Source organism: Felis catus, chromosome C1 (assembly GCF_018350175.1).
Source record: "Felis catus isolate Fca126 chromosome C1, F.catus_Fca126_mat1.0, whole genome shotgun sequence".
NCBI classification, from domain to species: Eukaryota; Metazoa; Chordata; class Mammalia; order Carnivora; family Felidae; genus Felis; species Felis catus.
In genome coordinates, this window is record NC_058375.1 from 218208053 (window position 1) to 218230432 (window position 22380).

General features: G+C 59.0%; 1 protein-coding gene across 3 annotated transcripts in view; it reads left to right on the forward strand.

Moving 5' to 3' along the window:
• Nucleotides 1-22380, forward strand: part of MLPH (melanophilin) — a 43536-nt gene that overhangs the window by 14947 nt on the left and 6209 nt on the right. For 2 of the 3 annotated variants that reach the window (XM_023257819.2, NM_001079655.1), the window contains 11 exon segments: nucleotides 2073-2294; nucleotides 2422-2534; nucleotides 6872-6975; nucleotides 8110-8226; nucleotides 9382-9583; nucleotides 11654-11796; nucleotides 16488-16673; nucleotides 16946-17101; nucleotides 18526-18618; nucleotides 19152-19229; nucleotides 20774-20831. In XM_023257819.2, coding sequence (XP_023113587.2) covers nucleotides 2073-2294; nucleotides 2422-2534; nucleotides 6872-6975; nucleotides 8110-8226; nucleotides 9382-9583; nucleotides 11654-11796; nucleotides 16488-16673; nucleotides 16946-17101; nucleotides 18526-18618; nucleotides 19152-19229; nucleotides 20774-20831 — 1472 coding nt within the window. 3 annotated transcript variants of the gene reach the window in all.

Here is a 22380-nt window from a genome sequence, read left to right on the forward strand (position 1 = left end):
TTCCTGCTGTCCAGCTATGAAGAAGAGAAGTTATGTTTTAGAGAATCTGAGGCAGAGTATGATTGTCCCTTCCCCCATAGTTGGCACTGTCTGTCTCCAGCCACCACCCCTGGGGCTCTTATTTCAGGGGACTTTGCATCCTGGGACGCACGGTGCCTCACATGTCCTCATCTTTCTTCCTGCCGTGCTGGGAGGTAGTTCTGCCTGGATAGAGAATGACGGGCAGTCAGTAGGAGAGGGACACAGGGTGGCCTCTAGATTTTCTGACTGATGCAGATACAGTCCAAGTGGAAGTGGAGGAGGGTCGGCCCTCCCCTCCTGGCTTCAGGTGCCTGTACTTGTCTCTGTGAGGCAAAGTCTACCTTGTCGACGCAGCTGTGTCTGGACCGTGGTCGGTGGATGACATCACCCACCCTGGATGCCACCAGCGCTCGGCCATGCTCTCTTGGTTTTCCAAGCTGACACAAGAGTTTCGTGTGTGTGCCTGTCTTCCAGAGTGTTTGAACGGAGAGTGGGGAGAGGGAAATCGGCGAAGTGCAGTCCGTGTCACTCAACGTGGGAAGTGGTGTCCCAGGGCCTCTTAGAGCTGCTGTCTTGTCCTTCATCTCCACCGGCCCTGGGGCGACCCCACCAGAAACCACGGGTGCAGAGTTCTCACAAGACCGTGGCACCCAGGGTCTGGTTTTTGTCACTAAGAATGGATCGGTTTGATCGCATCTAAAGCTAGAAATATTGCCTTTGGCAGACATTCTCTGAAATCCAGAACAAAAGGAATGTGTACATCTTCCAGTCCGTTCAGTTTGGGCAAGCTCACCAGAAAGGTCTGGGAGAACTGTGGTTTTCCCAGGACCCCGTGGTGCTGGATGGTTCCCGCCACGGACACTGTGCAAACCAGGCCACGTCAGCCTTGCTCCGTGGGGGGTCAGCTCAACTTGCTTCCCTGCTGGAAGACACCCAAAACTGCTTGCGAGGGATCCATCCTGGCTTGGCCCCCAGAACCCTGTGTGACCTCCTAGGGAGAGTGCAGTGACCTGTCACTTTCTCAGTAGGGTCGCAGCCCAACCCCCACTTACCTGGTGGTGTCCTCCACACAGGGCCATTAGCTCAGGCTGGCGTGTGGAGCAGGTGTGACCGGCCATCAGGTCGGGCCGGCCCGTGGAGCAGGTGTGACCGGACGTCAGGTCGGGCCGGCACACAGAGTAGGTGTGAGCGGCCAGGCCCTCACGGAGAGGAGCGCCAGCCTCACCCCCCTAATGAGCTTGATCTCTGCCTTCTCTGTGGCTTCTGCTGTGAACCGCTTGGATTTTTCTCTCTTCTCTAGCCTCCTCTTAGCCTGTGCGACAGATTGGTTCTAAGTAACCACGTGGCCTGACCGGCTACACTCCCAGGACTCCCCCTGGCCCTGCGGGGCTCCCCAAAGCCACCAACCTCACCCCCTCCAAGGAAGGCTGGACACCCAGTGGTGATGACTGCAGGCTCACCGTCGTCCGGTGAAGCAGGGAGCCCGAACACGGTCTCCGAGCTCCATGCTGTGCAGCAGAAAAGCTCCAGGCTCTGCGGGCCCCAGCTCAAACCTGGAGTTCAGGACCTCCTGTCCATCTTTCCGTTATGAGTTGTGTGAGGTTGCGCGGGCAGGTGACAGCTGTCCCAGCCTGTGACTCCGAGCCTTTATGGTTCTTGGCCCTTTGGCACTGGATGAAAGTCACGGGTATGCAGCCTGAAAATTTGTACAATTGTGAACAGTCACAGATATGTTTAAATGTGGTTTCATTTCTTTAAGAATCAGGTGTTTCAATTCCAGCCTACTCAGACTGCACATGTGTGAACCTGGCCTACTGGGCTCCCCCGTCGGGAGAGAGTGGGAGCGTGGAGCTCCCACAGCAGAGAGTAAAGGCTGCCAGTGGGTGCCTTTACCCGAGTTGGGGTCACTTTTCTCTGCGTATGAGAAAGTTCCCGTGTGTGTGTGTGTGTGTGTGTGTGTGTGTGTTTGCACACACACGCGTGCAGACGTGTAAAACCTGTTGCAAGAACAAGGTGTCTAATATATTTCTTGTGTCTGATATCTTCCTTAGGGGATTGAAGGACAGGATTAAGAAAGAGAGCTCCCAGAGGGAGCTGCTCTCGGATGCGGCCCACCTGAATGAGACCCACTGCGCCCGCTGCCTGCAGCCCTACCGGCTCCTCGTGGCCCCCAAGAGGCAATGCCTGGACTGTCACCTCTTCACCTGCCAAGACTGTAGCCACGCCCACCCGGAGGAGGAGGGCTGGCTCTGTGACCCCTGCCACCTGGCCAGGTGAGCCGGGGCAGGTGCCTGGGGTCCGGGTGACCCTGTGGGTTTCAGGGCCCGACACGTCCCCTCAGAGGGGCTGGCCGAAGAAAGGGTGGGCGGGGCCGTGGGCCTGAGCTCCGTGTGTCCGCAGGGTTGTGAAGATGGGCTCACTGGAGTGGTACTATGGGCACCTGAGAGCCCGCTTCAAGCGGTTCGGAAGCGCCAAAGTTATCCGGTCCCTGTGCGGGCGGCTGCAGGGTGGAGGTGAGGAGTGTACCTGTCTCCGGGGGGGCTCTTTTCTGTTCCCAGGTGTGTCGTAATGTTTCCGGACCCAGCAGATCCTTTGGAATGTGTGTGTGTGCACCTGTCCGTGCATCTCGGGTATTTTCTGTGAAACTGGCTGCTTTTCGTGTGGTGCAAACTTCTGCACCCCCCTGGCCTGGCCCCCTGGGAAGTCCTGCATGCTATTCACACCCCCCACTCTTTGAAGTCATATTTTTCCAGTGCTTCCTGGCAGGTTGAGAACTCAGAGCCAAAGATTCTGAACCTCAGTGGCTAATCGAATAATAAGGCACTTGTGTTCTCCAGACCCCTCCTCCCTGGGCGTCTGGTTTGGGGCCGAGACTCCCTCTTTCCACACACATTCCCTGGGAGTCGGGTGTTTATCAAGACTTAAAGAAATTCGTTCTAACTCAGTGGTGTGTTTTCATATTTTGAATCCAAGTATTTATTTCATTTTTTTAACGTTTATTTATTTCTGAGACAGACAGAGACAGAGCATGAGAGGGGGAGGGGAAGAGAGAGGGGGAGACACAGAATCTGAAGCAGGCTCCAGGCTTGAGCTGTCAGCACAGAGCCCCACGTGGGGCTTGAACTTGGGAACAGGGAGATCATGACTTGAGCCGAAGTCAGATGATTAACTGACTGAGCTACCCAGGCGCCTGGAAGTCCCATTTCTTTTTAATAATTTTTTTAATGTTTATTTATTTTTGAGAGAGAGAGAGAGAGAGAGAACAAGCAGGGAGGGGCAGAGAGAGAGGGAGACACAGCATCCGAAGCAGGCTCCAGGCTCCGAGCTGTCAGCACAGGGCTGGACACGGGGCTCAAACTCACAAACTGCGAGACCATGACCTGAGCCGAAGTCGGATGCTTAACCGACGGAGCTCCCCAGGCCCCCCCCCACAAGTATTATTTCATAATGAACTTGAAATCCATACTGTGATCTTACACCAAACCTGACAGGTGGGTTCACCTGTCTTGTCCACCTTTAAGGTGTTTGGAAAGGGAGATCATTTCAGGAGAAGGTTGAAGTTTGGAAGTTGAACTTGAGCGGAGATAATTAAGCAGTGTTTGCAGGGAGTGTGCCTTGTCGCTGTCATTCGCTGCCACTTGAATCCCAGGCTCTGCCATTAAGCCTGGCCAAGGCTTCAGGCTGGGAGAGCTCACCAGGCTGGGGGTGGGGAGGGGGGGGCAGGCTGGGTGTCTTGAATATCTCCATCTGGGGGACCACGAGGCAAGGGCCCTAGGGCAGGAGGCACATCGGGGGCAGGTTCTGTGCTGCTTGGATTGGAGGTGTCTCCTCCCAGGCCTTCTGGGGAGAGGTCTTACTTGTGTCTGTGTCCTATAAAGCCCCACGCTGGTAGGCAGGACCTGAAGTTGGCCACAGCCACCCCCAGAGCGCTTGGGCGTCCACTGAGGTGTTTCTGAGGCATCTTAGGACACTCCTGAATTTAGGACGGGGACCACCCCGAGGCACCCTCACTCAGAATGACTTGTAGCACCTGGAACAGTGGACCATGGGGGTGAGGGGGCTTCTTGGGGAGGGAGGCATATGATGAATCATTCAAATAAGAACATTTTCATGAGTAAAAGGAGACTTTCTGGATAACTATGCCGAGACAACAGATGTGACTGAGGTGGCCCAGGAAGGTGCCCAATCCTTGAAGGCCCTTCCTCATCTCCCTCTGCCCTCCCACTGCTTCTCAAGGCCGTATCTGTGTCTCAGGCTGGAGCCCATCAGTAAAGCCCATGACCCCATGCCCCCTTGGCCAGCCAGAAGCCGGCTTGGCAGGTGAAGGAGGTTGACAGGGCTCACGGGTGAGAACCACAGGAAGCAGGGCCGAAAGCCACACTGCAAAGCATTTGAGACCCTCAAGCCCAGAGACGGCCCTGCTCACAGAGGAAACCGCAGGCCACCGCGTTAGAACCCCTGGGGACCTGGCCTCACCCTGAGAGGTGCGGATTTCCAGGGGCCGGGTGGGCTCAGGAATCTGTGTTGTGTGAAAGGCTGATGCCCGGCCAGCGTCCCCGGCTGCTGGAGCCAACACCCCAAGTAACCTGCCAGTTTCAAAGTAGTCACCACCGACGGCCACCAGGTGGCGCTGTGGGGCAACAGGAACCCCGGCTCCCAGTGGCTGCCATTCCCAGTGAGGGGCGTCTCAGGTCCCTGGAGGGATGCCCAGGGTGCATTCTCCCTGCTGGGCGCCTGGGAGCCCAGCACACTGAGTCAGAGAGGGTGCAGGGAAGGAAGGTTGTGTCTTTGTGGCTTTTTTTAAGCGGTCAAACTGAAAAAAATAGAAACGATTGAAGTTAATGACTGGTGAGCCGGTGGGGGCCACTGGGGGGTCTTCTCCCAGGGAATCCACAGAGCAATGGGGGTGTTTTCCCCCCACATCAGGATGGGCAGATGCTGCGGGAGACGGTCCCAGGGCCAGGAAGGAAATGACAGGAAACCCCATCCTTCAGCACATGGTCTCCGGAGGGTGTCTGTGTTTCTCAGAGCCTTTTCTTTGGCTGTAGGTTTGCCTGACAGGGCACGTGACTCACCTGACCTCCACAGTAAGTCCTTCATGCTCACATGGCTTTACTTTTGTTTCCACCCCGCTATCGAGAGCGGTCGAGAAATCTCTTCTCGGGTTTTATTAAGAATGACTCGATCTCCGGAGATGGGTAAAAGTCGCTCAAACCCTTGTCCCAGGTGCAGAGAGGGATGGAAGGAGTTGGTAACAGGGGCACAGAGATCCTGTTCATATTCAGTCTGGGGGGGGGGGGCGGGGGATGTCACACACACACACACACACACAGGCCTCCAGGAAGCACTTCTACATTCCCGTAGTGTAGATAGCGTTCGTCCCTCCGTCTTCTGTCTGGCAGTCTGGGGTGCATTCCCTCAAGACTGCCACTGCCCAGAGAATCGAAAATAATTACCCAGTCTGCCGGCTGCGTGGTTCTGAGTTCTGAGGGGGGCAGAGAAGGGCTTGCAGGGCGCTCGCAGGTATGTGCAATTCACTGCTTGCTTGCACTTGAGACCTCCCCACACCCAAAGGCCCAGGGGCTGAGGGCCGGGATACGGGGTGGGGGCGTGCAGGGCAGCACGTGCTGGGCCAGGTCCCACAGGCCTAAGCACCCAGTGCCAGCCCTTGTGGCCCCTGAGAGACGGCGGGTGATCCACCCCAGGGCCCATTTCCTGGATCCCTCTCTGGCGGCCTAGAGGGGCAGGCCAGGCCAGGGTGAGCAGGAGAAGAGGGGGAAGAGGTCTTGACAGGGGGCCACCCGGGTGCTCAGGTGAAGCAGGGGGTCTGGGGGCCGAGAAAGGAGGGGTGGGAGCCCCGGGGCTGAGGCTCACCTCCGTCCCAATTGTGTCTGACGCCTGCAGACAAGCAGATGAACTGTTTGTGGGTGAAGCAGTCCATCTGAGAAAACATGATGTAGCTAGAGTCCTCCTTCACCCACCACAAACATCAGTGATTCCGATTGCCCAAGAGGGAACCGATGAATGGGTTTGTAGGGGTGACCCTCGACAAAATTGATGCAGAATAATAGCTTTCTGCTGAGATTCAGACCGGTTCTAACTGATGCTTGGCTAGGTCTTTGTAAGGCCAGCAGATGGCCTTGCCTGGAAGTGTCACAGTGGGTGGGTGGATGGATGGGTGGATGGATGGATGGATGGAGAATGGATGAATGAGTGGGTAGGTAGATGGATGGGTGTGTGGATGGCTGGTAGATGGGCAGGTGGGCAGGTGGATGGGTAGGAGGGTGAGTGGGTGGACAGATGGGTAGGTGGGTGGGTGGGTGGATGGATGGATGGGTGGGGGGGTGATAGATGGGCAGGTGGGCAGGTGGATGGGTAGGACGGTGGGTGGGTGGATGGATGGATGGGTGGGGGGGGTGGTAGATGGACAGGTGGGCAGGTGGATGGGTAGGAGGGTGGGTGGGTGGACAGATGGGTAGGTGGGTTGGTGGGTGGATGGATGGATGGGTGGGGGGGGTGGTAGATGGACAGGTGGGCAGGTGGATGGGTAGGAGGGTGGGTGGGTGGACAGATGGGTAGGTGGGTTGGTGGGTGGATGGATGGATGGGTGGGGGGGTGGTAGATGGGCAGGTGGGCAGGTGGATGGGTAGGAGGGTGGGTGGGTAGACAGATGGGTAGGTGGGTGGGTGGGTGGATGGATGGATGGGTGGGGGGGTGGTAGATGGGCAGGTGGGATGGGTGGATGGATGAGCAGGTGGGTGGGTGGATGGATGGGCGGGTGGGTGGGTAGATGGATGGTTTGCCCCCATCTTCCCCTCCCTGGGTGGACTCATGCCGGTATCCACTGCAGGTGGGCCTGAGCCAAGCCCTGGAGAGGGAAGTGGAGACAGTGAGCAGACAGAAGAGGATGGAGAACTGGACACAGTGGCCCAGGCCCAACCCCTTGGGAGCAAAGTAAGTCTTCCCCAGTCACCCCGCCCCTCCCCCACCTGGAGCCTTGGGCTCAGATTTCCTAAAAATCTCAGTGCTCTCCACTCCAGCAGGAGCACGGAGAGCCTGCCCCCTCTGCCATGCCCAGACGGTTCGTGAGACACTGAGCAGCAAATGAGAGCGTGCTTTCACCATGTGGTGTCACCATCAGAAACCCCGCGGGCAGGCTGCGGGGTAGGCAGAGCCTGCCGCGAAGCCTGCTTGGTTGTCAGGGCAGGCAGGGGTCCCAGAGGGCGCGCTGGTGTCTCCCAAGGCGGCCTTTGCATCTTTGAGGGAAGCAAGGCCCCTTTCTTTAGACTCCCCTCTGTGAACACTTTCGCTTCTGTTTAAAAGCCAACCATGAGCCTTGCCTTTGTTGGTGTTTGTTTCTGTCTTAAGAACAACAACTTATTTTTCAGTTAGTTTTGGTGATAGAGAAGCATCTGGGTGGGATGACGGAAGGGGAGCAGGCTGGGGCAGGGGGACAGTGATGGAGCCACGGGGAGGAGGCCAGGGTCTTTGAGATATGACACTGGACACGTCTGGCCAGTCTACAGTGAGAACACTGTGTTCCTGCCTCATCCTGAGCTTAAAGAGCACTAGCCAGTGTCTGGAATATTCCCTATACAATACCTTTAAAGGATCAAGATCATTGTGAGGGAGGATTTCAGTAGACGTATGCCCTTCATCTGAACAGCATGGAACTCTTCCCTGCCTCTGCACCCCCACAGCAGGTGCCCCTCATTTGTCTGAGCCTCCTCCCACCCCCCCCCACACACCTTCCAAGGGAGAGAGGCACCTGTCGGCCCTCAAGCAGACTGCCTGCCCGCCCCCCACCCTAGGGCCGCAGTGCTCCGGGGCCTGTGTCCTCAGCACTTCTGAGCAGCTGGATACCTCTCCTGCTCCTCTAGGAGATGCTGAGGAAGCAGGTCTCGCAGGATCGGGGGAAGGTGCTCTGGGCCCCTTGGCGCGGCCTTGGAGCTCCTTTGGGTCTGTTTCTAGTGCAGGAGGTGGACATATGCCCATGGAGGCTCCCACCCCAGGGCTGAGGGGGCCCCCGTCCTCTCTGTCAGGCTGACCCTGACTCCCCCCTTCTTGCCCATGTCTACACCTGCTCAGAAAAAGCGCCTCTCCATTCACGGCTTGGACTTTGATGCAGACTCTGATGGCTCGACTCAGTCCAGCGGTCACCCCCCATATCTGTCCCCGGTCCCCATGGCCACAGACAGCCTGCAGGTCAGTGGGCTCTCATTTCTGCCCCCGTCCTTCCCGGCCACTCGGGGCCCCGGGGAGGTAGGTGGGGGAGGGCACTCTGGGAAGGAGTCCGATGACCATAGCCAGTATCAGGGCACAACAGGCCAAGGGAGAGTTGGGGAGGGGGCCCAGGGTCTCTGCAGAGACGGGGCTGGCAGCTTGGGCAAGTGGAGTGCAGGATGGGAACTAAGGCTGGACAGACGAAGGGGCCGAGGGAATTCGGGCTGGCTGCTTGTCCCAGAAGTAAGGCAGAAACCCCGTGACTTGGGAGGGCCAGGAGAACAGCTTCTGCCCTGGAGTCCGGGCCTGACGTGTGCCTGGACATCCATCTGGAGGTACCAGGCCAGAGCTGGGGCAGGGACGCACCTGCCCCGGCTGATCTGCAGACTGCTTTGGGGGAGAGGACAGCAGGTCAGGGAGCCGGCACCCCAGAGGTCTCTGGGTCCCAGGTGTCTCTGGGCCCCAGGTCCTGCTCCGGCCACAGGACCAGCTGCTGCCGTCTCCGTTTCCCGTGGCCTCCAGGGCCTGAGGACTGCTTCCTTCCTGCCCCCCTCCAGCTGGAAAGGGGCTGGGACACGTGGCTTCCCGAAGTCCTCAGCACCTTGGTTCACTTAGGGTGACGGCACAGCAGAGAGAACCCTCTGCCGCCTGAGGAAGGGAGAGGAAGGGAGAGTGTTGGGGTTGCAGCCAAGGGGCCACCTGGGAGCCCTGCCCGCACTCACTCTTGCCCCCCTGGTCTTCTAGGAGTATTAAGGTGCACGCAGTTAGAAAAATGCACCGGCCCCCAAAAAAGATAACTTCCCCATCCGTATTCTCAAGGGTTCCATCTCTAGGAGGGTCAGAGCCCCCGAGGCTGTCAAATGGGTTTCAGTTCCCTTGTGTGATGAGGGGTCAGGGCATTGGGAGCCCCAACCTTCCATGGACACATGATACAGAGTGGGCAATAAATGGTTTTGGCAGAATTTCTGAAATCGAAGGGAACTGAGTTGGAAGGGGGCATAGCAGATGGCTGCCTACCGTGCGGTCAGTCGGATGATGTGTGGACACCCCCAAGACCGGGACTGGAAAGACCCCCATGCCAGGGAGCAGCCCCCTCCTGGTGAAACGTCCCGCAACTGGGGGGTCCTGTGTGCTCAGGCCCTCACAGGTGAACCCCGTGCCAAGGACACCTCCCAGGAGGCCGTGGTCCTGGAAGAGGCTGATGTCAGTGTCCCTGGACGCCACCCTCATCCAGAAGAGCAGACAGACAGCCTCTCAGCTGCCAGACAGGACATGCTCACTGAGCCCCGCTTCCCCAGACAGTCCTGCACAACAGCCCTGGGGTTGGCTGTCACACCCGGTAGGTGCCCTGGCTGGGGTGTGCAGGTGGGGGAGGGGAAGGTAAAGACCTGCCTCGAGGTCCTGATTCCTGCAGACACACTGGCCGGTTTGTAGCAACTCCTTCCTTCCCTGTGATTGTCCAGCACGGCCAGTCCCGGCTAACGCCATCAACACCGGCCTCCTCCGGGCTGGGTGCTTCTCTCGTAACGTTCAGAATACCCAGCATTAACGCCTCAACTGGCCACACAGCTCTAACCCTGACGCCTTTTAGGGAGGATATGGACCTGGTTTGGGGTAGGGACACGCACGTTTCCCTGAAATGATTAGGATCACTGGTCACCTGGACCAACAATCCTGACCAAAGAACAGGGCAGCTCCAAACCTGGAGACCGATGGTACACTTGGGGACCAAGAGTCCACTCGGGGATGGTTGGTACACTCGGGGACGGTGGCACAGGCTCCATTGGGGCACTGCTTCCCCTGGCCCACCGTTGGCTCCCAGCTGTGACTCAGGAGGTCTGTACATGCCCAGAACCTGGATTTGCTCAGTGTAATTTCGTTGTCAGACAGTTCGCTTCGTAATGAAATCCTGAATCGCTGTCTTTTCCTGTGCCCTGTGGGCGTGTGGGTTCAGGAGTTGAGACCCCCTACTGATGTCGCAGCAAATGAGATCACGGTGGCCGCGCAGCCTTCCTGCTAATGAGCCCCCACGTGGCCGCGGCGTGGGGCCAGCTGCCGGGGAAATGTGGTTAACACACCGTCTGCCAGGAAATAGGTCCTTTTTCCGTTTTCCCTTCTCATTATATTACAGGGACATAATCTCATGGTCTGCAGGCCGATTAGGACGCAGGAGGCATTTGGGAGGCATTGTTCCCTCTAATCAGTGAATAAATGTATCTACATTGAACAGGTCGTAGGACGGGGACTTGCACAGACGTGGTGTCCCTTCCCCTGCCCTGTGATCCCTGGCCTCCCTGAGCACGCAGGGCGGCGGGCGGGGAAGGAGAGGCCGAGGGAGACCGTCCGCGCTGAGCTCCAGCCCTGGCGTTCCTGACCAATAGTTGCTCTATTTGACTGATGCTAACACACAATTTGCACCCCGTCCCTTAACCGGGGAGCAGCTCACGGGACGTACCGGAGTGTGATCGGCCGCGTTGCATTGGGAGCACATCACGGCCTGCAGGTGCATCACCTGAGGTGAGATGTGCTGCCACCTGATCAACCCGCTTAGCCATCGTGACTCTGTTTCCTCGTTGCCAAGAGGGGCGCGTGCCCAACGCGCGGCACGGTTGTAGGTGGAAAAGAGACGGTCGTGTCCACTAAGTGTTACCACACAGCAAATCGTCACCAACACACCGGCTCGAAATCTCACTGTGGGCGGAGTCCAGGCGCGGCCTCACTGTGTCCTCAGCGCACGATGTCCCAGGCTAAAACCCGCGTGTTCCCTGCACTGGAGTCTCGCTGGAGCTCGGGGACCCTCTCCCCAGGCTCACTCGGGTTCTCGGCAGAGCTCACGGCACCCGTGGGGCCCTGCAGAGCCGCTCCCGCCATGCCTCCGGGCTGGTCAACCCTGAACGCACCTCGCGTGGCCGTGTGTGGTGCCGTCCAGGCTGCCTGGGGCCGTGGGTGAGGCGGTGGGGACGGCGAGCTTCCCCCCACGGCTGGAGCCCGGGACAAGCACGGCCCGACACCCAGGTGATCCCTGCCCTCCAAGAGTCTGGCATGAGAAACGGCCCGGAGTGCCCGATGTGGAAAGACTTCTGATGCCTCCTCCGCTCGGGGAAACTCCCCAGGACCCACGTGTGCCACCCTCCAGGCACGTGCACAGGGGTGTGCTGTAATCATCCCCCGCCTGCTGCTTTGCGGACCTGGCTTCCTCCTCTCCGGGCGTCACCGCGAGGGGCCTGAAGCTCCTTGCGAGAGGACGCGCCACAAGCCCCACTCTTACTTCGATTTCAGGCACTCCGCTCCCTGACCTCAGGCGGCGGCGGTCACGTCTTCGGTTTCTTTGACCTCTTATTGGGAAAAACGTGTCCACCGGCTTTCGGCTTTTCACCACAAATAATTCGAACCCACTGTCACTCCAAAGGTCCAGGCGTCATCAGCAGTAGTGAGCGGCTCTCCTCCCGGTACCCGGCTGACGAAGGCACCTCCGATGACGAGGACACCGGGGCTGACGGTGTGGCCTCCCAGAGCCTCACGTGGAGGGACTGCGCCCCGGCTGAGAGCCAGGTAAGGCAGCTGGGACGGATCTGTTCTTGCTGTCGCTGTGGATGGAGGCCTTTTACCTTCACACCAAGTCACGGCAGAGGAATCAAAGCTTCTGATATTTCATTTTAATTTTTTTTAACGTTTATTTGTTTTTGAGAGAGACAGAAACAGAGCATGAGTGGAGGAGGGGCAGAGAGGGAGGGAGACACAGAATCGGAAGCAGGCTCCAGGCTCTGGGCTGTCAGCACAGAGCCCAACGCAGGGCTCGAACTCACGGACCACGAGATCATGGCCTGAGCCGAAGTCAGATGCTTAACTGACTGAGCCACCCAGGCACCCCAATGTGTGTTTATTTTTTAGAGGGAGAGAGAGAGAGAATGAGTGGGGTAGGGGCAGAGAGGGAGGGAGACACAGAATTGGAAGCAGGCTCCAGGCTCTGGGCTTTCAGCACAGAGCCCGACGCGGGGCTCGAACTCACGGACCACGAGATCATGGCCTGAGCTGAAGTCGGACGCTTAACCAGCTGAGCCACCCAGGTGTCCCAGTACTTGATTCCTTGTGATGAAAATGTTTACTATGCACCCTATTAAGTATTATGTCATTTATAAGAGGAGGAAATAATCCGTGGATTTATACCTTTAGCAGACTTTATGCAGCTTTTAAGAAAATGTAACTTACAACACTTGGCGCCTGTTGAATGAGTGCGACTCACTCACACTGCAAGCCCTGATTTATAAAATCGGTCACAAGATTCCTGTGAGTACCCAGGTTTCCTTTGCGGAATTCAAACCATGATCCTGTTTACAGACCACTGATTTCGGTTTGAGCAGGTACACTTAAGTGGGGGGAAAGGCAACAATGCTTTATATGAGGCCGTCGTGACCGTTAGGTTGATAAAGACTCATCAATGATCCTGATAAGGTCTCGACTGCTGCGGGTGAAATCGTGAGGCCGGGCCGTTTTGTAACTGAGGAGCCCAGAGGCAGGTTGAGTAGGAGAAGGGCCCCCACTCGGGATGGAGAACTCTGAACTGTAGCTCAGCCCAGGACCGTCTCAGGCACATTTGCAGGAGCCAGGATGAGTGCTGGTTCAGCCTCCCGTGCACCATGATGCATGGCACAGAGCTCCTCCTGGGACCCTCCCCCAGGGAGGTTTGAGGGGTCAGGGATGCCTCCGGTGAGCTTCCCTTCCAGGCATCCACGGACTGAGCTCCGGGCCGCCAGGTGGAAAGGCTGAGCAGATGTTGAGCGTGTTCAGAAAAGGCAGGAAGAGGACGGGGGAGGACAGTTGTGGTCGCTGCAGTTCAAGGAGCAGACGGTAGGGGCAGGCGAGGGGCCCGAGCTGGGAGGGGCTGCTCCGCAGGGGACTTGGGCCTTCCCCGGCCCCTCACCCCTTCCGGGCACCCGGACGACCCAGGACGAGCCTGACTCACAGCCACAGGCTCCACGGCGGGCTGAGTCCTGGCCGTGGGTAGACCAGCGCTGCCCAGGACCATCGCTGGCGGATGGAGCTGCCCAGCAGGGCCTGGGCTTTGCTGAACCCACTGTCCCCAGGCTCCCCAGGCTCGGCTGATGTAGGAAAGGTCAGGGTTTCCTCTAACCTCCTCCTGCCGAGCCCCAGGACACGATCTGCCGAAAACAGCGGCAGACTTGGAGAAGGAGTCCTGTCTTGCATGGGTTTTGAGGAACCACTGTACGTTTTTTGTTGTAAAATTCATGGGGCTAAAAAATGTCAGCAGGACAGAAACATGGCGTCTTTGAACTCGGCCTCTCCAGAGTCACAGCTGACTCCCCTTCCTGGGATGCCACCCAGAATTGTCCTACAAGCATGGGCTGGAAGCTCTCCTGTGCCTACCCTCTGTCTCTGGAAGCAGTGCAACCCCCGCCCCCCCTTCTGCCCTGAGCTCGGCAGGGTGTGAAAGGCCCTGAGAGGGTCTGTAGTGAAAAGCCACCTACTATTCTGCACCCAGGGTGGCCCACACTTCTTGGAGCCTGAACCCCCTTTTACGGAATAGCAAGGAAAACACTGGCTCAAGGAAGTGACCTTTGACCAGACCAAGGCTTGGCCCCGGGAGGGCCGGGGGGGGGGGGATGGTGGTGGAGGGGGGAGTGAGGCCAGGGCAGGGACCGTCCCATGTGGCAGGACCACAGCGGGCAGAGGAGCCGGATCAGAAGACAGTGGGATACAGACTAGAATTGCCTCCTTTCAGTCAGTTTTTAATTTAACGACTGTGGGAACTTGCAGGAACACACCCACGCTGGTCTCTAGCCCTCCCAGGGCCGGCCGTCCTTTGTGCCTCCTTGAATCCTTGAATTATCCCCCATTTCGTTCCTCTAGCTCATCTCTGGAATTTCCTGTCTTCACTTATTTCCACTGACTCCACTTTGAGCGACATCTCCCTTCCCCTGAATCTTCACGTAAAGGCGACCGGCTGGCTGCTCACAGAGCTGGTGCAAAGGGCAGGGGGCCCGGCATGTGGGTAAAAGCCTGGGACAGACTCTTTCAGGGGACCGTGTGAGAGCTGCTGCAGGACCCCCCACGCCTGCCTGCCCCCAGAGCATTGTTCCTGAACCCAGACTCACAGACACACCCTGGGGTGCCCAGAGTCCTTCAGCATGATGCGTCCTGGGGTTCATCGGCATGTCCTGTTGTGCTCTGGTGCCTGTCTCTGTCCTGTATTCAAGGTCAAGACTTTCTGGATGAGGGATATTCAGGAAAGGCCTTCTGTAAAGAATTGCTCACGCCAAGAGAAGGCCAGCATGAGTGTGAAGGGCGCTTCCGTGGGGCTGGGATCCGGAAAGCCGGGAAACCACAGCCCCGGCATGCACCCCCACCCCTCCCCGTGGTGGGGTGCGAGCCCCCACCCCCCAAACCCAGCCTCGAGGCCCCTGATGCTGGGCACAGTCTGCAGACTCTGACTCGGTTTCCCCGCAGAAGCCTCACGGGTGCCAAATTGTGGTGGTTCCATTTTAATCCACGGCCTGTGTCTGCATTGTGTTTATAAATTGTGAATTTCGGTTTTGTTGCCTCCGAGTTGAAAGCACCAGGCGTCCGTGCCGAGCTTTATGTCCGTATGTGTCCATGAAACGTGGTAAGACTGACAGCTGGAGCTCACACAGGGACGGAGGCCGCCAGCCAAGCAGCTGCTGCTTTGGGCAGAAAGGACGAGGCCACACCAGCCTCATGGGGGCCCCTCACAAGTACCTGAGAAGTGGGCATCCCACAGGGGTTCCGGGAAGGGGCCGGCGTCCGTCCACACCAGATGGAAGACCAGAGTGGTGTTACAGTTATGGTGTCCATGCTGTCCTGGATGCCTCCTACCTCCTCCTGCCTCGGGAGCCCGGATGCCGCCAGGGCCCTGCTCAGAGCAGCCCTGGGCCCTCAGATCCCGGCCGCGGCCTTCCGGCCTCTCCGTGGCTCCCTGCTGCCCCCCAGCCCCAGATGAGAACTTTCCAACTCGTCTTGGGTGCTTTTCTCTCTTTGCCACTCTGGAGGTGACGTTAGACCATGATGGCGTCAGGACTCTTCTTGGGGCCTGTGGTGGCAGGACGTGTCCCACGCACGCTGCTCTCGGGGAGACGAGCTGTCTGTGAACACTGCCCCCGCCTCCCCGTATCGATCGCGCCTCCGGCCACCCAGTGCCACCAGAGGGGGGCTCCGTCACCAGCCGCCACTCAGACTCAGACCGAATCCTAACTGAGACCCTTGCCTTGTGTCGCTCAGCTTTCCGCTCTTTTCCGGGCAGCTTTGGCTGCTTGGGGCCCGCGGCACCGCCGTGGACACCAAACTAATGACCTGCCCCACAAAGCAAAAGCACCTTCCACTCCACAAGTGCCTCTTAAATGTCCCTTTTAAAACCAGGCGAGCCACGGAGGAGATAATGGCCGGAAGGACGCGGAGGCTGGGCTTGGAAGAAAACCGAAGGATTGATTTTCTCGGGTCCTGGTCTGGGAGCTAAGAGACTCTGGTGACTCAGGAGGCTGGTGACTCAGGGGACGAGGAAGTTGTGTTTTTAGTTGTTTCAGGTGTTAGTGGTCCCTCCCGGCCCGCAGTGACCCCGGCTCTGGCCAGCTGACGACTTTCAGGTCAAGCAACCTGGCGTCATTCATTGGCGCCTTCCTGTGCGGATGGGGAGCGGCGGGGCCGTGTCAGACGCCCTTCAGATGCAGCTTCCTGGTCTTGCTGAATTTGTCACCTCCCCTGCTGTGCTCACCCCCTTACCCTCTCTGCTGGGACCGCTCCCAGCTTTCTCTTGGTGTTCCGGAACTTTCTGTGTCAAAATGGGCTTCGTGCTTACCCTTCCCAGCTCACGTCACGGATGGCGGCCTTAGCTGGCCTTCCGCCGCTCAGGAATTTGTGCCATGATGGGTGCCTGGTGAGACCGGACTGTGTCCCCCGGCCACCCCCTCGGCTTGGGGACCTGATTTGGGGCTAGAGGGAACAAGCGTCCTCCCGTGGTGAAAATGTCCACGAAGGAAAGCTCAATGTCTGGTTCACACATCGTGGGTCTTTGGCGTGGGTGGTGGCAGGATCGCTGGGAGTGCCCCCCCTACCCTGACAGCCTGCTTCCTGAGGGCCGGGACTGGCCCCCCAGCACGGGCACTGCGGACAGGCTCTTCTGGAGCGTGGACGGAGACCTCTCCCAGAGCCCTGCCTCTGAGCACGGTGCACACAGGGGACCAACTGAACACAGGTCCGCTTGTGCATTTCAGCATCTCACCGGCCACCAGCCCACAGACGCCGACAGAGAAGAAGAGACCCTAAAGAGGAAGCTGGAGGAGATGACCAGCCACATCAGTGACCAGGGGGCCTCGTCCGAGGAGGAGGGGAGCAAGGAGGAAGAGGCAGGACTGAACAGGAAAACCTCCATCGAGGACCTCCCCGAGGCAGCCCCAGAGGTGAGGCCACCCGAGGGCTTGGCAAGACCTGGGCAGAGGTGGGGCCAGGAGTCAAGGGTTTGTAACCAAGCCACTGGCCCACCCCAGGCAGGAAGCCACCCCCCCCCCCGGTGGGCACTGGGCTCCAGCAAGAGCTGCACGGGGGACCCAGCCCCCGCTGGCCAATCAGCTCTGAGTTCAGGGGAAAAGAGTGTCGTAAGCCTGGGCCCGTCTTGGGGAGAGCCCTGCGGTCTCTCCCGCTGGTGGTCATGTTCCGTGCTCCCCTCTCCTAGGTGCTCGTGGCTGCGGGCCAAACGTCCAGACAGGAAACAAGTCCCCGGGGTCCTCAGGAACTCATGCAGCCCGGCAGAACCACGGACCAGGAGCTGCTGGAGCTGGAAGACAGAGTGGCCGTGACGGCCTCTGAGGTTCAGCAGGTGGAGAGTGAGGTAGCCACTAGCCCCAGGGGCAGGCGGCTCCCCAGGAGGGATAGTGATGGGCCCTGAAGGTCTGGCAGCCGTGGACATCCACCCGAGCTCCAGGAGAGGAGCTCGGGGGTTTCTGTGGGAATCACCCAGGGCACTACCCTGGCCGCCATCCCGTTTGCCTTGGAGAGAGGCAGGCAGGGTTTTCCGCCCTTAGGAAGATGCTGGAGGAGGGGCTTCCCAGGAGGAGGGGCTTCTCTAGAAGCAGGCTCAGGACAGCCCTGGGGCTCAGGACCAGACTGTCACCCGAGGGTCATCCTGTGAGCCTGAGCATAGGGCCAGGGCTTGAGTTGGGTGAGGGTTGTGTCCGTAGCATACAAAGGTCGAAGGGCAGAGCCGGGGCCTCCCAGAGACGGCGAGGTGACCGGGCTCAGCTCTGTCCTCCCCCTGGGGGCCTGCAGGGAAGAGAGGGTCTCCCCCTCAGGCTACAAGAGGAGCCAGCACTTCTGCTCATCAGCAAGTGCTCTCCAGGCCCAGGAGGATGGGGCGTGTCCCCAGAGCTGTGCACATTAGGAGGCCAGGTCAGCCCAACGACTGTATTCTTTTATTCCTTCTTGCCCGGCAAACAGTTTTCAAACTCCTGAATGTGGCGGGCGTTGTGTAGAACACAAAAGACACAGCTGTAACATTCTTAGATGGGGCCTCTGTCTTCATGGAGCTTACGCCTCTAGCAGGTGGGGACAGAGGACAGGCCAATGATGGAGGAACTCAGTTCATGAAGAGAGCCGTGCAGGCAGGAAGTGACGGTAGTCCGGCAGAGCGGTCAGGTGGGCTGCTCAGGAAGGGGTGTTAGAAGAAGAAGGCAGCGCATACGTGCAAAGGTCCTGGGGTGCTGTCGGACTTGGCATGTTCAGGAATCAGCAGTGAAACCCTGAGCCTGGGGCAGAGGGAGCGAGGGGGCGGGGGTGGGAGGCAGGTCTGAGAGGAGAGCAGATTCCAGAGAGCTGTTGGAGGGATCAGAACAGGGGCAATGGGGCCTTGTTTCTGTTTCCAGAAGTTTCTTCTGGCTGGTGTGAGAGCTGGGGTCGGGGGGCGATTTGAAATGATGCCAGGAAGGCAGACCCTGCCCGACGCCAGCCAAGCCTTTGCCCGTAAAATGTAGCCCCGTCCCATAGGGCTGCGGTGACACGGTCCCTGATCACTGCTGCTTCTTCCGTCCCTGTGGGAGCCAAGCTCCCTGATGTGCCAGGAAAGGTCTAGAGCCCCCCTGCTCCTGCCTGGGGTGACCTACAAGGAACACCAGCCCCCTCCCGATGGCCCTGCAAGATGAATGACAACGGGACCCCAGGAGGGGAGACAACAGAATCAGTGAATCAGCAGCTGCTCTACTGGGACATTGGGTTGGCACATCAGAATAACGTCCGTGTGCCTGTCCTTCGTCCCCCCAGGTTTCTAACATCAAGTCCAAGATTGCCGCCTTGCAGGCTGCCGGGCTCTCGGTGAGACCCTCGGGAAAGCCCCAGCGGAGGTCCAACCTCCCGGTGAGTGCGGGGGGCCAGAGCCCGCAGGTCTGTGCCCAGCTGGGTGTGACGGGAGCAGACGGCTGGGGACGGCAGGGCAGGTCTGGGGCCAACGGCCTCCTCCCCAGATTCCGGCTGGGGTCTCCAGGCGGGTCACAGCAGTGGGGAAACCTGGCAGGCCAGCGGAGGATGGTCCGGGGAGGGCCCTAGGTCCCACTGCAGGGAAGATACAGGACGCCCAGTGCACCTGAACTTCAGATAAAGGACACATCATTTTCTAGTGTAAGTACATCCCGTGCAATATTTGAAACATTCTTATAAACAAATATTCGTTTGTCTGAAATTCAACGCTAACCAGCCACTCTGTTTTACTTTGGCAGGGTGCAGGGGTCGTGCAGGGGGGTGTGTGGGGGTGGGGGGGGTGGTTTGCTGACGGGCCGAGTGTTTACAGAGAACAGGCATCCTGTCCTTCGGTCCCTCCGGCCTCCAGCCCTCCTGTGACAGGGGTCAGATAAGCAGTAATCAGGTACAGGCCTCTTCCTCGTCCTCCACAGATATTTCTTCCCCGACTCGTTGGGAGATTGGGCCAGACCCCTAAGGATCCAAACGCAGAGCCTTCGGATGAGGTCAAGGTATGTGTCGTTCCAAGAGTAAGAGGTCGGCACAGCTTTTTCCAGAAGGTTCCAGGGAGTGGTGGGGCTGAGCCACACAGAGCTTGCTTTCTCGGCCAGTCCCTCAGGGTGGCTTCCTCAGAGGCACGTGCTGAGACAGGGTGAGCGTTGACGTGTTTGTTGGGGAAACCCAGGAACACCCAGCTGGGGTGCGGGAAGGTGGGACAGAGAGGGAAACACAAAGCAAACCTCCCACGGTGACAGACTCCACGCAAGGGGTCCTCAGCTCGGAGTAACGCAGCACAGTCTCCTGTGCAGGGCCCGTCCGTCATGGACGACATCCATTCTGGGCTCTTCTCCCAGGCCCCGCGCAGGCCGGCGGGTTCCAGCGGCCTGGGGATGGGCCCGCGTCTAGGGGAGGCAGGTGCCGACTCAGCGGCGGGAACAGCAGAAGCCCGTGTGTGTGTGTGTGTGTGTGTGTGTGTGTGTGTGTGTGTGTGCGTGCGCAGTGGCTCAGGGACCAGGACCGTGGGCGATGATGGCACTATTAACAGCTGCAGCATGCAGGGGAGGGGCCGGCCTTGGAGGGAGCCAGATCTCCTGGGTGTAGGGGTGCGGGTGCCACCCTCAGTGCCCCAGAAAGTATGGTACCTGCTCCCAGCCCTGCCTGCCGCCCACTAGGAGCTGTAGGGAACATCCAGTCACTTCTGTTTATCGTAAGGGTGACACCGGGTAGCTTTTCGCAGTTGGGAACAGCGTTTTGCCCCTCCTTCCAAGTGACGTTTACAAAGCTGGTGAGTAGACACTGGTGTTCACCCTGTCATAGCAAGGAGCAAACAGAAGCTCAGGGAGGTTGACATCTATGACTGAGATCACGCAGACCGTAAGTGACGGAGGGGGTCTCAGCCCAGGCCTCCCGGCCCTGACCTCCCTCCCTCTTCTTGGATCCTTCCCGATCTGCCCAGGGAAGCCCGGCTCCGAAGGCCTCTGCAGTGGGTCTCCGGGGGCAGCCCACGGAAGGAGCCAGGCAGAATCCCAGGGTGCCAGAGTCTAGGAAGATTTCTGGGGGAGCCAGGCCAACCGCTCGTGCCCGAAGGGGGCAAAACGGGGAGTGGACGATCCCCCGGCAGAGAGGCAGTCAACAGGAAGGTGGGACGGAAGGGAAGGTGTGGGGGGCCCCCAGCCGTGAGGAACAGTTAATCTTCCAGAGTCCCCGAGAAGGGGCCGCTGGCCCGGTTTCCAGATGAGTCCAGAGAGGACACGCAAGTCGTCCACACCACGGGGGTGGGGGTGGTGCCTGGATGTGAACCCAGGTCTGCGTGGCTGAGACGTGTGCCCTCCCTACTGTCCGCCCACAGTTGACAAGCATAAACCTCTCTTTTATACTCTGGAGTTTGGTGCTTTTATTTTAATACGACGAAAGTTCAGATGCTGCCTGAGAACAGGAGACGGCTAACCCGATTCTCTAGAATCTGGAAGAATGATAAAAAGCCCAAATTTGGCTCCCAGTGCGGCTGAGAATTACAGCAATTTCGCGAAGCTCAGAGACTTCTTCTTTCTTCCAGGTGATGACTGCACCCTACCTTCTGAGAAGGAAGTTCAGTAATCCCCCAAAAAGTCAAGGTAAGGGTTAGTGGCTTCCCCGGTCCCCGTGGTCCTGGGAGGTGAGCTCAGGGCCGTGAAAGTGGCCAGTGGGAGTTCTGCATTTCTGTGTAATCCAGGGGACACGGCATCCCATGTCCCTGTGCCTGGGACACTCCCAGGGCCACTCCGGCCACCGTCGGGGAGCACTCCAGTGGGTTGGTGTTCTGGATAACTGGAATTTGCTGGTTGAGCATGCAGAGGTGGGGGGGGGGGGGTGCCCTGTGAATTGCTCTAATGCTGTGCTCAACCCCCCACCTTCTTATGCAAAGCACAGAACATACCTTAGCCGCCCTTGATGTCTCCATGGTGACTAGGACATCAACTTTGTTCCAGATGGAACAGGATGGAAAGCCTGGCTGCCCCATCCACAGCACGTGGCCGGGCTCTCGGGGAATCGTATACTCGTCCGTTGCTCCCCTTGCAGCCTGAGCGCGGGTCACCAGAAGAAAGCGGCCCCCTCCCCCCCGTCAGGGTCCAGTCCCTCCACTGCCATTTGAGTCCCTTCGCCACCGTGGTGTCCCCTGTTATCCCTGCATCTGAGCTCTGTCCTCACCACTCCATCATTACAGCTCTGTCATAGCCATGGTCCCAGCCCAGGCTCTTTTTCCATTCCTGCTCTGCTCCAGAACAATCGTTGGCTCCCACCTGCCCACAGAATGGGTGGGATTACTTAGCACGGGCTTCCAGACCCTCACTGCCTGTCCCACACGGGAGCCCTGGGAGCACTTTCCTCCACACTGGACAACACACACCTCATAGCCACGCGTGGGGTTCGGAGCTCCCCATGCAAACACACGCCTCCGTGCCTTTGCCTGGGCCGGGCTTTCTGCCTGGGGCGCTCTCTTCCTTTCCCACCCGCCTCCACCTTCCGAAGCCCTTCCAGGCCAAGCGCAGTGCCTTCTCCCAGGACGTTCTCCTCCACCTCCTCGGGCACGACTTTGAGCGTCCGTGTTTGCACCCAGCTCACCTCCGTGCCGGCCCCCTCCTTCCGCCCCAGAGCTCCCCAGACACAGGCAGGTCAGTCCAGAGACATGGTGGGTCCCGAGGTCCTTTGAGGCGAATCCCCGACTCAGAGCCACCGGCCACGTGACGGACTTTGCCAGAGACACCACCTGCCACGGGGCCAGCGGGAGGTTCCCGGGTGCGCTGACGCTGGGGGCGCTCCCAGCAGGTCTCAAGGCTACAACCCAAGTGGAGGCCCACGTTTCCAGCAGGGGGACGATCGATGAGCCCCTTGTCGGTCAGAGGCCTCTCACCAGTCCCAGCCCAGGGCACCTCGCCGCTGGGCCCCCTGAAGCTGACGGGCATTTTAGGGTCTAAACGGCACAGGCGAGGCTACTCGCCTGCCACCGCGGCCAGCCCCGGTGGGGGGCTTCTCGCCCTCTGCCAGAGGGCCACCCCTGCGCGGGCTGCAGCTCCCCACGCCTGCAGTGACAGATGGGACGGGCCACGTGTGTCCTCACCGCCCCAGAGTTGGGATTGCTGGCTAAGCAACTCCCTCGGTGGAGTTTGGTCCCAGAGGAGGGGC